Genomic DNA, 15,328 nt, shown 5'->3' on the forward strand with positions numbered 1-15,328 from the left:
CAAAAGAAAAGAATACAACATTTCTCAGAGTTAGGGTTGAGGCCTGTTAGTGATCACACAGTTTTCAGCCCAGGAGTCGGGGACGCGCACCCAGCTGCCTCTGTGATCTCTGCGCTCGTTCACGAGCATGTAAACACCTGACCACTGCAGGGGACCGAGCCCGCGGATTGTTCTCATAGAAAACCAAACTCCTCTACAAAGCTCCCTGTTGGTCACACAGCTGGGTTGATTCCGAGCAGGATGGCGGATGAGGAGAAGTTGGGAGCAGAGGGGCAGACGGTGGACAGCGGCCCGCTGCCGGACTCCAGGCGGCGGACCCGGCTGTACTGCATGAATGGCGGACACCACCTCCAGATCCTCCCTGATGGGACGGTTCAGGGCCACAGGGATGACGGGGACGTTCACAGTAAGTAAGAGGAGTGAGACTGCAGCACAACACCGCATTTTACATCCAGGTCAGGCCTGCAACATGATGCGTTCACTTCCTTTACTGTCCGCTGTACGAGCAGGAAAAGAGACATGCGTCCTGTAAATGTCTTTAATAGAAACGTGGCGTTTCTGACGCCGCTCATTTTAGTCTTGGTAAAGATAGAACATCCCTGTAGTTCTGTTTTGCATATTTGACTTAATTTTAAAGGCATTTAATGAAAGCTGCATGAGACAGAATATAGGCCTACAAAAAAAAAACATCAAGTAGCAGAGACTTGACTGAAAGCTGAACCCTAAATAAAATGTATAATGGTGTAACACACTCCTTACAGTCAGGACACATGGTGCAGAGGTTTGTTAATATTTATTTTCTAGAAAGCCAATCTTTCTGCTCTTGATCGGTAAATGCAGAGGAATTATAAAACATTGTAAAAATATAGGCCTCCTCAATGTCTATATGAAAGGTCATGCCAAACATGTCAACATATAGTTGTCTGTCTTCACCACTCCTCTTATTTGGCTGCCATAACTACCATATGTGTTGTGGTATTTTTGTGCAAATGTATTATGTTGTGTATATGAATTCTATGAGATATGTCATTTATGTTTATATTTTATATCATCAGGGACCGCAGATGAAAATTAGTAACTAGCTCATTTAGGCCTACAGTTCTTTTTTCTGTTGATAAATGAGCATTGTCATTGACAGATAAGCTAATTAAATAAAATGCATGTTTGCCATCTATCCCTTTTTATTTCTTTAACAAAGAGGCTCCCTGCTTCATACTTGAGTACGTCAGTTTCAAATACCGGAAAGACTGACTGACATTGAAGACTTCAAGACAACAAATTGACTTAGTCACAAGAGTAACTGCACCGTTCTCTTCATTTCATGAGATTCTGTCTGTTATTCAGCTTCACGTTTAAAAAAATAAAATAAATAAACGTTCTCCTTTCAGTTGTTTTAAAGCTCAAAGCTGTGGACAGAGGTGTAGTGGTCATCCAAGGAACAGAAGCCGGGCGATACTTGGCCATGAGCGACGAGGGCCGATTGTACAGTTCAGTGAGTATCTGCAATAGACCTGATGATGCTATGTGATAGTAATAGTAAATCAATACATTAAACTTGATGCAGGCATATGTAGATGAATATTCCATTAGATGTTGTAAATTATTAATTACTCTTTGGTGACTGCATTTTTAAACTTTAAATCTTAAAGGTCCCATGGCATGAAAAATTCACTTTATGAGGTTTTTTAACATTAATATGCATTCCCCCAGCCTGCCTATGGTCCACCAGTGGCTAGAAATGGCGATGGGTGTAAACCGAGCCCTGGGTATCCTGCTCTGCCTTTGAGAAAAGGAAAGCTCAGATGGGCCGATCTGGAATCTTCTCCTTATGAGGTCATAAAGGGAAAGGTTACCTCCCCTTTCTCTGCCCGCCCACCCAAAAAATTTGGCTCATTGTGGGACTGGCTCTAGTGGCTGTAATTCTGCACCAAGGCTGAATTTCGGGAAAGAGACTTCAGATACAGTATTAGGGGACCACTAAGGTCTATATAAAAGCATCCAAAAAGCAGCATGTCATGGGACCTTTAAACCAAACAACTTGAATCCCCTAAAGTGCAGTTACTGGGGGTTTTGTGTTCGTCTTTCAGCCCACAGTGACTGCTGAATGTTACTTCCTGGAGAAGTTGGAGGAGAACCACTACAACACATATGTACCTCAGAAATATCAGGAGAGGAATTGGTACGTAGCTCTGAAAAAGAACGGAAAACCTAAACTGGGTCCTAGAACTCACATCGGACAGAAGGCCGTCTTCTTTCTGCCCCGACAGCTGAGTGACTCCGGGGAGTAAAGACGCTCTCAGCACACAGCGATACCTCAGCCTAAATGGAACGAATGTTGTGAAGGGTTGGGCTTGCAAAAATGAATCTGTCAAGAACAAAAGGGGGCGAAGCTGCAATAATTGAACGGATAATTATAAGGGAAAGGACCAGCTTGCATCTGAGCTAAAATACTGTGCATGTCATCATCTTTTTCCCCACTAACGCGTCCCATTTTAGCTGGTGGCAGGTCTTCTTATTGCAAAACATGAAGAGCAAACAAGAAAGCAAGTATTCCATTATATATATTCTATTATAATAAAAAAGTAGTATATGATGTAGCACATTTAGTTACCTGATTATCATATACAATTGTCTCCAGATGTCAATGAAATTTGGTGGAAGGTTAGACCAGAGGCAGGAACAAGTAACTGCTTAATTTAAAAAAAAAAGTCCAAGCTGAAAAACTGCAATGTCTTATTTCCAGCAGTTACACTTTGCTGCCACCAATGTGGAAAATTACGAAATGACCAAGTGCGCCATTGAACAGACCAAAGCTGCCACTCTGAGCCACATGAATAACTTTGCTTCATTATACTAACCTGTAAATAATATAACCAAGACTGTAATACAATCCAGACAAAGAAATGATGCATTAAAAGTGACATTTATTTAACACTAAACATTTTCTGTACAGTTTCATAACAACAAAACCCCAAGGTTGCAGCTTTACATCACATAGAAGTAAGCATAATGAGTCCGTATCAAAGCCATGGCAGAAGTATGAAGTTAACCGATTAAGCTAACAGTTCAGTTTTTTGGACCAGACTAAATCCAGATTAACTCCTCGCATTGAAAACAGCACTTAGATGATGAAAAGCTATTATCCTGACATGTCATTTCCCTTAGAATATAAAAACAAAAACCACTGTGTCAGTCATTCCTTGTTTTATATGTCTGGGACTTAAAATAATGATAGGAACATCCTCTGGGTTTTATTGGTTATGTTTCTAAAAGTGCACCTGCATACAACATTCTTTGATATAGTTTTGATAGCCACAAGATAGCTTACACCTTATTAATCATTTACACACAAAAAAATAAAAAAAATAACAGAACATTTTTCCCTTCCCTGTCTGTCAATTAAATCTTAAGGCAAAAACCCACCTGAAAATGGAATTGGAGTTATTTTTTTTTTTTTGCTCTTAGATAATTTGATCCAAACGTCTGAGTGGGATCATAAACAGCTGAAATCCAGACAGCCAGGACTCTCTTCTATCATCACAGAGCTTTTCCACTGACAATGAAGGAGATGCCGACTCCGCTGACTCACTGAAGAGTCATGGTATGGTCGGGCGATTACATCTACTTGAGCTTTTTGAGGACATGAACCAGTAAATGTGCTCAAAAACAGCCATACCAATCATCCTGGTCGCTGTCACAACTCTGCATCCCGGTTTTGTGGCCATCTGGTTTCTGGCTTGTCCACGTTTAAAAATTGGATCATCTAAAATCATAATTGTAACTTAAATTCTATTTCCGAGGCGGATCGTCTTACCTGATTCAATGTACAACAACAAATCTAACATACGGTAGATACATAGACGTCATTTTAATGTGCTCTACTCGCACTGCATTTGAATCACAAGCCTGTATGTTTTATGATGACAATGCCCTTAATGAATTAGAAGCAGCAGACAACACTGCCCCCTCCTGGCTACACAAAAAAGGGCAACACTAGCTAAAACCAACAGGTGAGTCTAAAGTATGGTATATCAGCATTTACAGCCTAATGAAAGCTTCTTTTTAATAAGTGTAGGTGGTGTCTAAAAAAAGCCTATAATAGTCACAATAAAACCATAACTGCAGATTACAAAATGTGTTGCATGCTGAGGCAGGTCTACAGAGTGCTGTATTAATTAATATCTGTTGGCTTCAAGTGTCACCAACACGAGACGCCTCCTTTTTTTTTTTTACCTTAAGGGCAGATGCATGCTCGTACGCTACCATCAAAATGATATAAGGCATTACTCATACATTACAGACAGATTTAAATAGCACTTAACATTGGCCACTAATGAGTACATCGAGGGAATATAATTAACCATTTTCCATTAATAAAGTTTCAAAACAAGTGATATAATTCCTGAATATTTTATTGAGAGTTGTCTTCATCTATAACTCGTCTGGCCGATTTCTGGTGAAGTGTCTCCACTTAAAATTTGTAAACTCTTCACAGAGTTGCTGCTTGTGTTGGTCACGTCCAGTTGTCCCACATCCAACACCCTGGATTTAGGTTAAGGGAAGATGAACAAATCAAGTCCAGAAAATGGACTTCAGAAGTATTGGTTTAATATTCAAGGGTGTGCGGTGTAATGTCTGTGGTTTGTCAGTGGCTATGTTGACAAGCACATTAATAACTCAGACTGACGAGATTAGGATCCTCCTGTATTTATCTACTTAAGTTATCATGATTAAAGAACTACATTGCACGGAAGGCCAACTATTTGTTCTCAATATATTTTTTGCAGTTTTTGTTGCTGTGTGTATATTTTATAAAACATTGCCAGGTATACACACTACCGGTCAAAAGTTTGGGGTCACTTAGAATACCAGCTGAGATCAGTTGCATTGTTTGTTTTTTTTAATCAGGGCAGCAGTTTTCAGATTAGATTATGTTTTTACATAATTGCAAAAGGGTTCTCGACTGTTGCAGAAAGAAGTGGCTGATCTTTAATGCAATATCTACATTGCCCATTATCAGCAACCATTCATCCAATGTTCCAAAGGCCCATTTTGTTTACTAATCTGATATCATTTTAAAAGGCTAACTGAGAAAACATTGGAGAACCCTTTTGCAATTATGTAAGCACATAATGTAATCTGAAAACTGCTGCCCTGGTTAAAAAAAACAACGCAACTGATCTCAGCTGGTATTCTGTCTGTAATGGAGTGGAATGGACATTTCTAAGTGACCCCAAACTTTTGACCGGTAGTGTATGTAGTAACCGTTTTATAAGAGCAATAAGCCAGTCGTGAGGCGGTGGTTTACAGCGATTTTACACCAGCTAAGGGCCGTTGTTAGACACTCCCCATCGTGACAACGCCCTTCATTTGATTCCATGCATTCTTCTTCCTTGTCAAAACCACTGCGCCTATATTACCCACAATGCAACTCAGCTGCCTAAAGTTCTATCAGATTTGGGTGAGTTACTCACTGGTGTGTTTACTAAGGATTTGAATGGCATTTAACACTTGAGGCCTGGCAGGACCAACATGCCCTGGATTGATTTCAGTTATCCGGCTTCACCTAACCTAACAACCACGGTCCGCATACACTGTGTCACGACGGTGGTTATCAACTTGTTCAGTCAACCCAGGGTTTCCCAATCAAGCGACACACGAGTTCACATAAAAGAGACTGTGTTTGCACAGCACGACCAATCGCAAACATCTACCAGAGCCGCATATTTTATATAAGAAGAACAAACTATAATTCTACATAAATAGGAAGAACACAGACACGGTTTTACAGGCAAAATGCAATACAGTCGCTGCTTCCTAAAATAGGAAGGAAAGCTGGCAAAAAAATAGGTGACGCTGTAGATGCGTAAATCACAATGCTTATCAATATCACTTCCCCATCAGTCAGGACCAAGATCTGACCATAATTACACTTGTGCTTTCCATTAACGGTTGTTGCTTTAGCCTATTATTTGAGTTACAACCCTGGCAGCGGGAAGCGATCGTGAGAGCAAATAAAAGAATTGCCAACACACGGCTGAAGAAACCGACAAATAGCCTATATGTAATTCCCTCTGCTGAAAATCTATATCTTTCATAAAAAAAACATCAGAGAATGTTAACGGGGTTGTCGCTCTGTAAATGTTTTAACTTTTCTAAGCGCAGTTCTCTCTCTCTCTCTCTTTCCACGCACCGAGCGCTACCGGATCTTCTAAGAACGGTGACGCCGTTATCAATCGAGTATTGATTGGTCAGTAGGCGGTGCTTTTACACCGGTTGATCTCTAATCAACAACATAACCCGCTCCCGACCAGGTTAGGTGTTCAGCGTAAGTTACCACGGCGATTTAACCCGGTAACGAGTGATCCACCGTTGTGATACACAAAACCCTGGGTTGAACCTGAAGTTACCTCGTTAACGCCAAATCTTGCTTCGTAGCACAGGACTCAGGTGGGAGGTAAACAATGCCAGATATTTCCTTTTTTTCAGTTAATCTCATCACTCTCTGTAACTGGAGTCCTGTGTGCATGTAAAGGTCTCCATTGACAAACCACGATGAGTGTGACCAGATTAATACACTTTACCTCTAATAGATGAAGAGAACCCTTGTCCGGGGAAGAGTAGCATAGGTGGGATCAGCCAGTTTACGCACTCTTGAGTAGTTAACAAAGCCTCTGACGAACAGCATGAAGCCTGCAGGGCAAAGAAGAGATATATAATGCAAAATAAGGGAAATAACACACAATGCTATTTGTTTATGAAATGATGTTTCTCACTTACCCACGGCCAGGAACACCCACCACATCCAGTACTGTCCATCAAAGTAACCAGGGAAGTAGGTAGAAAACTGGAAGACATAAAAGAACAAGTACCTGTCAGGACTTAATCAACCCCAAAAGACATGATCCTAGAACGTTAGCCTAGACCATTTTCAGAGTTTAAGTCTCCCCGTACAGTGATACAGATAAGAACTAGTAATCCTCTACCATTACAACACTGAACACCCATTCAGTAGCCAAACTGGTTTTGGTGAATATTCACTAAACAGCTCTTACCCTGACAATAAGAACCCATTTTATGAGGGACAGGCCGAAGCCAGAGATGGCTCCATATCGGCCGGCGGCTGATGTGGTCAAACAGAACGACAAGAAGAAGCCGATCCAATTGAAGAGGAATGCCACTGGGGGGGGGAAAAAAAAAAAAGAATGTCATTTTCAATCCATGACCAATAGACGGAAGGAGATTTTTTAAATCGAAGATGTCTGTTTTTTGAAGTCATCAAACTGGCTGGCACACATTTTCCTCCTATTCCGTCTTTTGCTGGAAAACAAACTTGTGCAGAGTGTACTGGCATTTGCACGCAGTACATTGTGTATTGCAGCCTTTGTGAATACGCCAAATTCAATTTAGAAAATAATATACCAGAGCCCTTATTCAAGAGCAACTACGCAACATATGTTAAATGAAAGAGCATATCTTTTTCATGTTCAGTGACTGGATTTTGAGAGAGAGAGAGAGAGAGAAAAAAAAAAAAAAAAAAAAAAAAAAAAAAAAAAAAAAAAAAAAAAAAAAAAAAAAAAAAAAAAAAAAAAAAAAAAAAAAAAAAAAAAAAAAAAAAAAAAAAAAAAAAAAATTAATATAGATAGATAGATAGATAGATAGATCATCTGATTACAAGCCGACTATGTGAGAGAAACTGAAAGTCAGTTTACTCTTTTAGAAAGTAAAACTGTACACGGGCCAACTGTTGAAATGCTGAACTAGTTCTTACTGAAGAAAGTGAGCATGAAGATGCCGTCATTTCCTATTCGCAGCTGGTCAGCGTCTTCAAAGTCATCCCTGGCCACAAAGTCGTCCTCCTGCACCAACAGCAAGAAATATGTAGATATATTACAGCATTTGTTTACATTCAGGTTTTTTTTTTATGTTTTATTTGTATTAGTACATGACGAGAAATATTTCTACAGGTCTGAAAATGAGATCAATCTACCGTGACTCTTCCAGTGACCAGGGGGATGGCTGCCTCTTCTTTGCTTCGCTCAGCCTCGTCATAGGAGGGCAAAGTGGTGGCAACGCTGTAGGATGGAGGGTTGGGAAATCTTCCTCCATCTTCCTTGTATTCAAAGAAAGCTGCAGAGGCAACAAGCAAATGACGACACATCCAGGTACAGAGGTATTGTCTCAAAATAAACTCTTCTAAATGTGATACTCCTGAGTGACATTGGAGAAGAAAAAAAAAGAAATCCTCTTCGGGGTCTTTAGTGATGATTTATCATATACAGTACGTAGGTTGGGCTAATGTTAGAGCTACAATCACACACTTTCTACACTTTATAAACTATAGCTAATTCTGTGGAGTCACTGCATTCAAAAACGTTTTTTCACCTTATTGTTAACAATATAAGGTCAAAAATGTAATTGACTGACCAAGTAACATTATTAATAATAATAATAATAATAATAATAATATTTATTGCAGTAAGATGGCTTTTTTACTGTGTTGTAGAAATTCTTCCAAACTACTACAGAGCCGATGATGTGATGAATCAAATCTACTTTCTGCAGAACGGAGAGAAAAGCTGGACATGGTGCCTAAAGATATTATCTTTACGCACGCAATGATGACCCAAATGATAAAACATGAGTTGGACTATCATTTGTAATTTTGGGACATAAAGGCAGAAAAAACATCCATCCCCAGATATATCCACTAACAGAGAGACACAGATAAATAAACAGGCATTGATAATTAAAGGTGGCTCTCTAAAAAAAAATTGATATTATTTTGATACCTATATGGAATGAAATTTGTATCTAAATGTTGATGGTAACTGCAGAACTGAAATTATTCAATGTTGACTGATTAACAGCTGTTTCGAAAGGTTTGACTGCTGACAGACAAACTTCTACTTTTACTTCTGAAGGAAGCGAAAGTAGCAGAAGCAGAGAATTATAAAACCAAAACAGGGAGGGATGACTTACAGCACGAAGAAAGAAATAAAGTATCTGTATGCATTTCTGTGTATGTTCTGTCCCATACAAGCCAAGACTTGTATCTGGGTCATTTGGCAGATGTCCAGAATTCTCATTTGTGTTGTTCAAACACAAACTGCATTAGACCAGATCAATATACTCACCCAGGAAGAGCTCAATGCTTATACGTAAACATGTTGACCTATGCCCTCTTAAGAAGTGAGATTACAAACATCAGACCTTTCTAAAAGGCCTTGCACACAAGCTACTCCCCTTTACATGATTAGTTCCGAGGCTAACAGTGTAGGAAAAGATAAAATACTGTACTGTAATTCAGTACACTAGTTATAAGGCATATCAATCATTTGGATCAGGGAAATATTTGACTTTTTACACTTGTTTTGAATATTTATCTGATGGCTGCTGAAGATGAAAGTTAAAAGTAGTCAGCAGTATATGCAGTTGTTGAAACAGCTTAAACATTAAAATACTCCATAAATGTTGAGCCTGTGATCATACAGGGTGTGACTTTGTTCTGCTCTAATGCAAGGCACAGCTATGAGAAGGTTCTCACTTTGGAGGACCTATCCGCACTTTATTTTTATGCATTACCTTGTGATTTTATTTGTACTTTGTTTTAATATGTATGATATTGTATGTTTGATGTAAAGCACTTTGGGATTTTTTTTTTTTCCATCTGTGAAAAGCGCTATATAAATAAATTTTACTTACATACTCCACAAGAATAATGTTACACTGTGGAAATAACTATTCTATAAATACCTTCTCTTCACTTTTGCTTTTGTTTCAAAGGCACATTTCACTGAAAGTACTCCTACACTCTTAATGCTGTCAATGCAAGACTTAGAAAATGTGTATGTAGTGGAACTGGTATTAATGGATTTCAATATTACTCCCACTTCTAAATTGTGCTGTTTCTGAGTTATGGGACAGTGTGTGATGGAGCTGTGATGGTTCCTAACCTGCATTTGCTGCAGCGATGCTGCTGTAGGGTGGTGGTGCGTCCTGAGCAGGACCCTCCTGGGCTGGCTGGGCCGGTTCCTCCTCATTCACCAGCTGAAGTGTTAATAAATGACAACACAGCTTGGGTCAAACTTAAATCTAAGGAAAACTCTAGTTGTTGGCTGAATGCTTATTTTTGACGGATATAGCAATTGCGATGCGATTTACAGAACTTGAGGGATTGATAATTTATGCATCATTATTCTCATTTTCATTGACGAATATGTTAAAATTATCATACTGGGATTTTTTTTTTTGCAAGGATCTGTACCAAACAGAGATTTGTAGGCCAGGACATCTCTGCAGCACCACAATAGTTAATTCAAAATTGTATTTTGACACATATTTTCCTTTAACAAATATTGTGCCTCCTGCAATTCGGATTTTGCACTAATCCATATTGCGGAGACAATAGATATTTGTCTACTGCTCATACCGTTGTAACTATCCCTGTACGATTTCCGATTGTATTCAGTATTACAGTGTTGCAAGTCAAAATCAGACAAGACCATCTGTTGTTTGATCTGTAAAAACTCTCATTTAAATTTCCATTTGTGACAATGTGACGTTACAAGAAGATTTTAGCTATACTGCCTACATCTACTTAGGCCTGGTAGTGAACAAGCACAATACCGATGGACTGGAGGTGCTTTAAGGAAAAACATCCTAAAAAGTGTGCCAACTCCTCAAAGAGCAATAAACCTGCATCACTGATGTCGCACTTGATTAATATAACGTTACTGTGCAACAAGTGGTTATGACAGATATGTCTGCAACCATTACGGTCTCCAAATAGAAAGGATTAGCTACACTGCTCTATCAATGATAAGTTATCATTGATAACACAGTAACCTCCGATACATCGTCAAAACTACATAGCCCCAATTGAACTATGAACTGTGCACTCGTGATCTCACACATTACCTGCAAATCAATTTATGTTAATAAATGAGTAGGCTTCGCATTAGTATTTCGATCCCGTGTTGTCGCTGGAGTTTCAATTACTGACAGGCTAGGACTGGTCAATGTGCTGGATCAAGGCTTGACAAAGTGACACTACACAGCACTCCTGTTCAGGCCAGCCAATACTAACTTTAGCTAATGAGTAACTTACTAAGCTTCTAAATGAAAATGGGTCACATGGGCTTCAAATGATATGTGACAAAATTATGATTATTCACTTGATAGTTTATTTTAGTATGAACAATTGGGTTAATATTTATCGCCAACTCAGGCCCGCCCGTAAACAAATGTCGGTCGAGCTCGTTGTTTTCCTCTTAGTGACAGGCTTATGTTGACTAGCGTTAGCTGCTGGCTCACTAGCTACATTTTAGCGTTCCAGCAAACTGTTACATACCTCTTGATATCTGACGTTGCTGTTTTGTTCTGCCATTGTGGAAGAGGAGCGAATACTTAAAACGTCCTCTTCCTACTTCAGCGGTTAAGATGCGTTGAAAGATGTGTTAAAGGAATCTCGCCAACGAAGTAGCAAAGGTAACGTTGTCTTCTAATCGGCCATCTCCTTCCTTCTTCCCCCTGACGCCCGCACGGTAGATGGCAGGCTCTGATGCTGCTTTCATGTACTGTCGGAATATTCGGTGACGAGTTATTCGTGCATGATCAAGTAAAAGTCCCGTCTTACAAACAAAGGTAAAAAGGTTTTCTACAAAATATCAAGACATTACAGAGATTTGAACGTGATATTGACTATCCGTGCACTTCCTGTGAACTAAAATAATCAACATTTGTTATTTGTTTTACCACTACGCATACCAGAATATTTTGGGTTGCTGTTCAACATTTTTATAAGAAAAAAAACTGGGCAAACAATTTAATTTCAGGATAAAGACATTCTTTTGAACATTGGCTTTGAAGGTCATGCAATGGTAAAATGTTATTATTACTATAATTAGTATGGTACCATTTTACCTTTACTTCCAGCACAAATCTGAAAATAGACGCTTACAAGCAGCACTTAAATGCCACATTAGTTGTTCCGCGTTGTCATGTGACAGGAGGAACAGACTATGCTAAACACCACAGCTCTATCCCCAATCACACAGAGATACGGAAATTAAAAATCAAATGCACTTTATTAAAAATAACAAATGAGAAGCAAAGCAGTATGAACACCATCACATGGAAACCCGACTTGCCTGCACAATACCAACAACTGCTTATTTTTAATTTTTTTTTTACAAGGGTGAGGTTTACCCCAAGCATTGCTTGATATATCTCCACCGGAGGAAGGAATCATTGGAGTGTTACATTTTGAAAAAGACTTCATGAATCCAAAGTTTGGACAAGATATCGTCAGTTCTTCTTTGGCACTGAGGGAGGTGGCTCCACCAGCTTGTTGTGCACGTGCATCATCCCTAAAGAAAGAATGAACTGTGATTCATGCCTGTTTTGCAAATATTTTTGCTAAATGCAACCTGGGTTGCAATTTATTAAAAGTGAAATATAGTGGGGGTTTTTTTTTTAGCACTGTTGCTTTGTGATTTAGTCTCACCTTTGAAGTACTTTACAGTTTTAACCCTCAGTTCAAGGGTGGCGTCTTCATCACATACGAAGAGTCTGTGGGTGCTGCTGGAACGCAGACACTGTCCACATGTGATTCACACCATCCTCTATAGCTTTGTATAAAGCAAATGCCTTGTGTGCTCCAGTGATGAGAATCATGACCTGGGAAGAAATTAAAAATTTGACGTGTGGCCTGTGTGGCTGAGCAAGAGCAACTTGTAGTTGGTGTTTTTTTGGTGCATCAGGAAAATGACAAGATCACAATGCACACTGTTCTGCAACTTAAAGGTCTGACAGAAAATTATCATTACTAACATATGGTATATTTAGGATTTTGCAGAAGCATAAACACCGAACCCAAAAGCAGGAAAGATTGCTGACATTCATCTAGGCTTCTAACCTCTTTTGCGTCCATGACAGTGCCCACTCCCACAGTCAGTGCCATGGTGGGCACCTTTGATAGATCCCCATCAAAGAATCGTGCATTAGCCATGATAGTGTCCTTTGCCAGGGTCTTCACCCTGGTCCTGGAAACTAGACTTGAACCAGGCTCATTGAAGGCAATGTGGCCATCTGGTCCAATACCTGACAAGGACAGGAGGAGCCGTTTGAATGTTAACTAACACTTCAACAATGACTGCAAAATGGATTGGGATGGGATTGAGCACAAAATCTGAAAAGTTTAGTTGGTTATGTATTTCATTATCAGCACTGTGACATACTGACCTCCGACAAAGAGCTCGATCCCCCCAGCGGCTGTTATCTTTTCCTCAAAGGATGCACACTCTGCTTGCAGGTCAGCAGCGTTGCCATCCAGGATGTGAGTGTTCTCTGCTTTTATGTCTATGTGCTTGAAGAAGTTATTCCACATGAAGGAGTGGTAGCTCTCAGGGTGATCTCTGGGAAGTCCTATGCAAGATTGTTTGACAGTTTCAATATGCAAGATCACAGCGTTCAAGTTTTCCTCAATGTGTAAGCATGTTATGTGGGGAGAAAGAACAATGAAAGCTTACCTACATATTCATCCATGTTGAAGGTTTTTACATACTGGAATGAGATTTGTCCCTTCTTGTAGTACTCAATGAGTTTCTTGTAACAACCCAGGGGGGTGCTTCCTGAAAACAGGCAAAAGCTTACAAAGCAAAAGTAACAGAGTGGAAAAGTACTTTACTCACATGAGCATTTTATTTTGAGTCACGGTACTTGAGTCTTTCCATTTCCTTTCCTTACTTTTCTATGTTTCAGAGGAAAGTGTTGTATATTTAACTCCACTAAATGTATGTCATGGATCCTGGCTCTTAGCAATACATAGTTTACATGTACCCTAATTTAAATAATACTTACTCTATACTCAGGTATAATTTGAGCATTTTCTCATTTATGGGCCTGTGGTGGATATTTCCACCACTGACACTGAATTAGTAGATAGGTATGGGGGGAAATATTGTATCAGTATCTCCAGCACTGAATCCTGAAACAAATATACACAGCTCCTACTCACCTGTGGGAAGCCCCAGGGTGAAATATCTGTCTGGGCCAGGTCTAAACAGTACGATCTTGTTTCTAATGTACTTTGCAGCCCACTCGCTTGCCTGGTCGTAGTCATTGAGAATGATCAGCTTCATTGTCCTGGAGGAGAAAAAAAAAACACGAAAAGAGGAACGGGTTGCTTGTCTGAAGGAGCTCTGCCTCTGCTCTGCTTGTTATTCAGGACAAAACACACCTTAACCAGACTTTAGACTCATCAAGGTAAGTTAACTACATCATCCAGCGACAGTAAAGTAAGATAACTGTTAATGCAGGAGTGTTGCTCAACAAGCTACCAAAAGGTCAACTTTGACGCAACCGCGCATTGTTACCAAAACTTTCACTGTATTAATGTCATAACAACAAAACCCAAAGAAAACAGTTATTGTATAACGTTTACCTTGGACTGTGTATCTGTAGCTTTTACTCGCAGCAGACGTCTGGATGGATCATGTGATTCCTGCTGCTGGATGCAAACAGCGCTCCTCGCGAGCGGAGGTGACGATTACTGAACATCAGCTACACTAGCTAGCTAGGTGAATAATGAATAAAAAATGTGCTAGTTTGACTTGAGGGTCCTTAAATTACTAAAAACGGTTCTGTCGGGTGGTTTACAGCTTTTTACTGTAGAAACATTAGTCGTATGTCGAAGCTGGCCTACGTACCGGTACATACATGAATGAAGAGAGCAAGCGTGCATGACATACTGTATGTAGCTAGCTAACCAAAATGAGTCTTTAGCCCAAACTCATTCCTAGTAGAAAACATAGTAGTTCCTAAGCGACATAGAAGAAAACGAGTACATTTTCATTGTAAAAATGCCTCGTGAATGCCTCCTCTTTTTCACTCAAGCTGGAACCCATTATAAGAAGTAACCCATTATAAGAAGTAATATCCAATATTCTCTATAATTAAAACGTCTCTGGTAATATTAGGCTATACTATGAAAATGAAAACCAGACAGTACAACGGATTGTCAACTTATTATTCTACTAGGAAATGTCCACAAAGCTAGCTAAGTCTCGGCAGGCATTTGAACCTTTTCAGAATTAAATTCTAGGGTCTATCCAAATTATAAATAGGAACAATGTGTTCATATATTGTCGATGTGAAATTAATTGCCTACCTTTCAGTTAAGTTATATTTATTTTTATTTTTGTAACGTGAGAATTTACAGTTAATGAAAAAAAATTAAATAACTCAACTTCACCACTTTATCAGGTTCATATTTTGCCCATAAAGTAATTTAATTTTTTATTTTACATTGTAGATTCTCACTGAA

General features: G+C 39.3%; 3 protein-coding genes and 1 long non-coding RNA gene across 4 annotated transcripts; 2 read left to right on the top strand and 2 right to left on the bottom strand.

Annotated features, from left to right (window-relative positions):
* The first annotated feature begins 80 nt into the window (after nt 1-80).
* Nucleotides 81-3,351, top strand: fgf1a (fibroblast growth factor 1a). Its single transcript, XM_039813413.1, has 3 exons — nt 81-406; nt 1,389-1,492; nt 2,088-3,351. Exons 1-3 carry the CDS (start codon nt 241-243, stop codon nt 2,286-2,288), a joined length of 471 nt encoding a protein of 156 aa, XP_039669347.1. The 5' UTR covers nt 81-240; the 3' UTR covers nt 2,289-3,351.
* LOC120566774 (NEDD4 family-interacting protein 1-like) lies at nt 2,905-11,559 on the bottom strand. Its single transcript, XM_039813412.1, has 8 exons — nt 11,354-11,559; nt 9,957-10,050; nt 7,991-8,130; nt 7,772-7,859; nt 7,056-7,180; nt 6,781-6,847; nt 6,585-6,693; nt 2,905-4,542 (listed from the first exon to the last, which is right to left on the bottom strand). The coding sequence occupies exons 1-7, from the start codon at nt 11,387-11,389 to the stop codon at nt 6,587-6,589; spliced, it is 657 nt and encodes a 218-aa protein (XP_039669346.1). The 5' UTR covers nt 11,390-11,559; the 3' UTR covers nt 2,905-4,542; nt 6,585-6,586.
* On the top strand, nt 8,090-9,140 carry LOC120566776. Its single transcript, XR_005640462.1, has 2 exons — nt 8,090-8,165; nt 8,507-9,140. It is a non-coding gene; the product is annotated as an uncharacterized LOC120566776 (long non-coding RNA).
* Nucleotides 11,560-12,070: 511 nt separating the features above from the next.
* On the bottom strand, nt 12,071-14,742 carry gnpda1 (glucosamine-6-phosphate deaminase 1). The gene is given in 8 exon segments (XM_039813411.1): nt 12,071-12,371; nt 12,509-12,570; nt 12,572-12,681; nt 12,920-13,104; nt 13,246-13,428; nt 13,533-13,634; nt 14,021-14,148; nt 14,447-14,742. Coding segments are annotated over 7 exon segments (828 nt in total). The 5' UTR covers nt 14,145-14,148; nt 14,447-14,742; the 3' UTR covers nt 12,071-12,309.
* Nucleotides 14,743-15,328: the final 586 nt, after the last annotated feature.

The sequence above is a fragment of the Perca fluviatilis genome, chromosome 10 (genome assembly GCF_010015445.1).
Source record: "Perca fluviatilis chromosome 10, GENO_Pfluv_1.0, whole genome shotgun sequence".
Taxonomy (NCBI): Eukaryota; Metazoa; Chordata; class Actinopteri; order Perciformes; family Percidae; genus Perca; species Perca fluviatilis.

What these genes read in the sequence shown, in the direction of transcription:
- fgf1a (XM_039813413.1), top strand. Translation starts at nt 241, where the DNA reads ATGGCGGATGAGGAGAAGTTGGGAGCAGAGGGGCAGACGGTGGACAGC. An exon ending in GGATGACGGGGACGTTCACA is followed by an intron (nt 407 to 1,388) that starts GTAAGTAAGAGG and finishes TTCTCCTTTCAG; the next exon opens with TTGTTTTAAAGCTCAAAGCT. An exon ending in AGGGCCGATTGTACAGTTCA is followed by an intron (nt 1,493 to 2,087) that starts GTGAGTATCTGC and finishes TTCGTCTTTCAG; the next exon opens with CCCACAGTGACTGCTGAATG.
- LOC120566774 (XM_039813412.1), bottom strand. Translation starts at nt 11,389, where the DNA reads ATGGCAGAACAAAACAGCAACGTCAGATATCAAGAG. An exon ending in TGGTCACTGGAAGAGTCACG is followed by an intron (nt 7,860 to 7,990) that starts GTAGATTGATCT and finishes CTGTTGGTGCAG; the next exon opens with GAGGACGACTTTGTGGCCAG. An exon ending in AATGGGTTCTTATTGTCAGG is followed by an intron (nt 6,848 to 7,055) that starts GTAAGAGCTGTT and finishes TATGTCTTCCAG; the next exon opens with TTTTCTACCTACTTCCCTGG.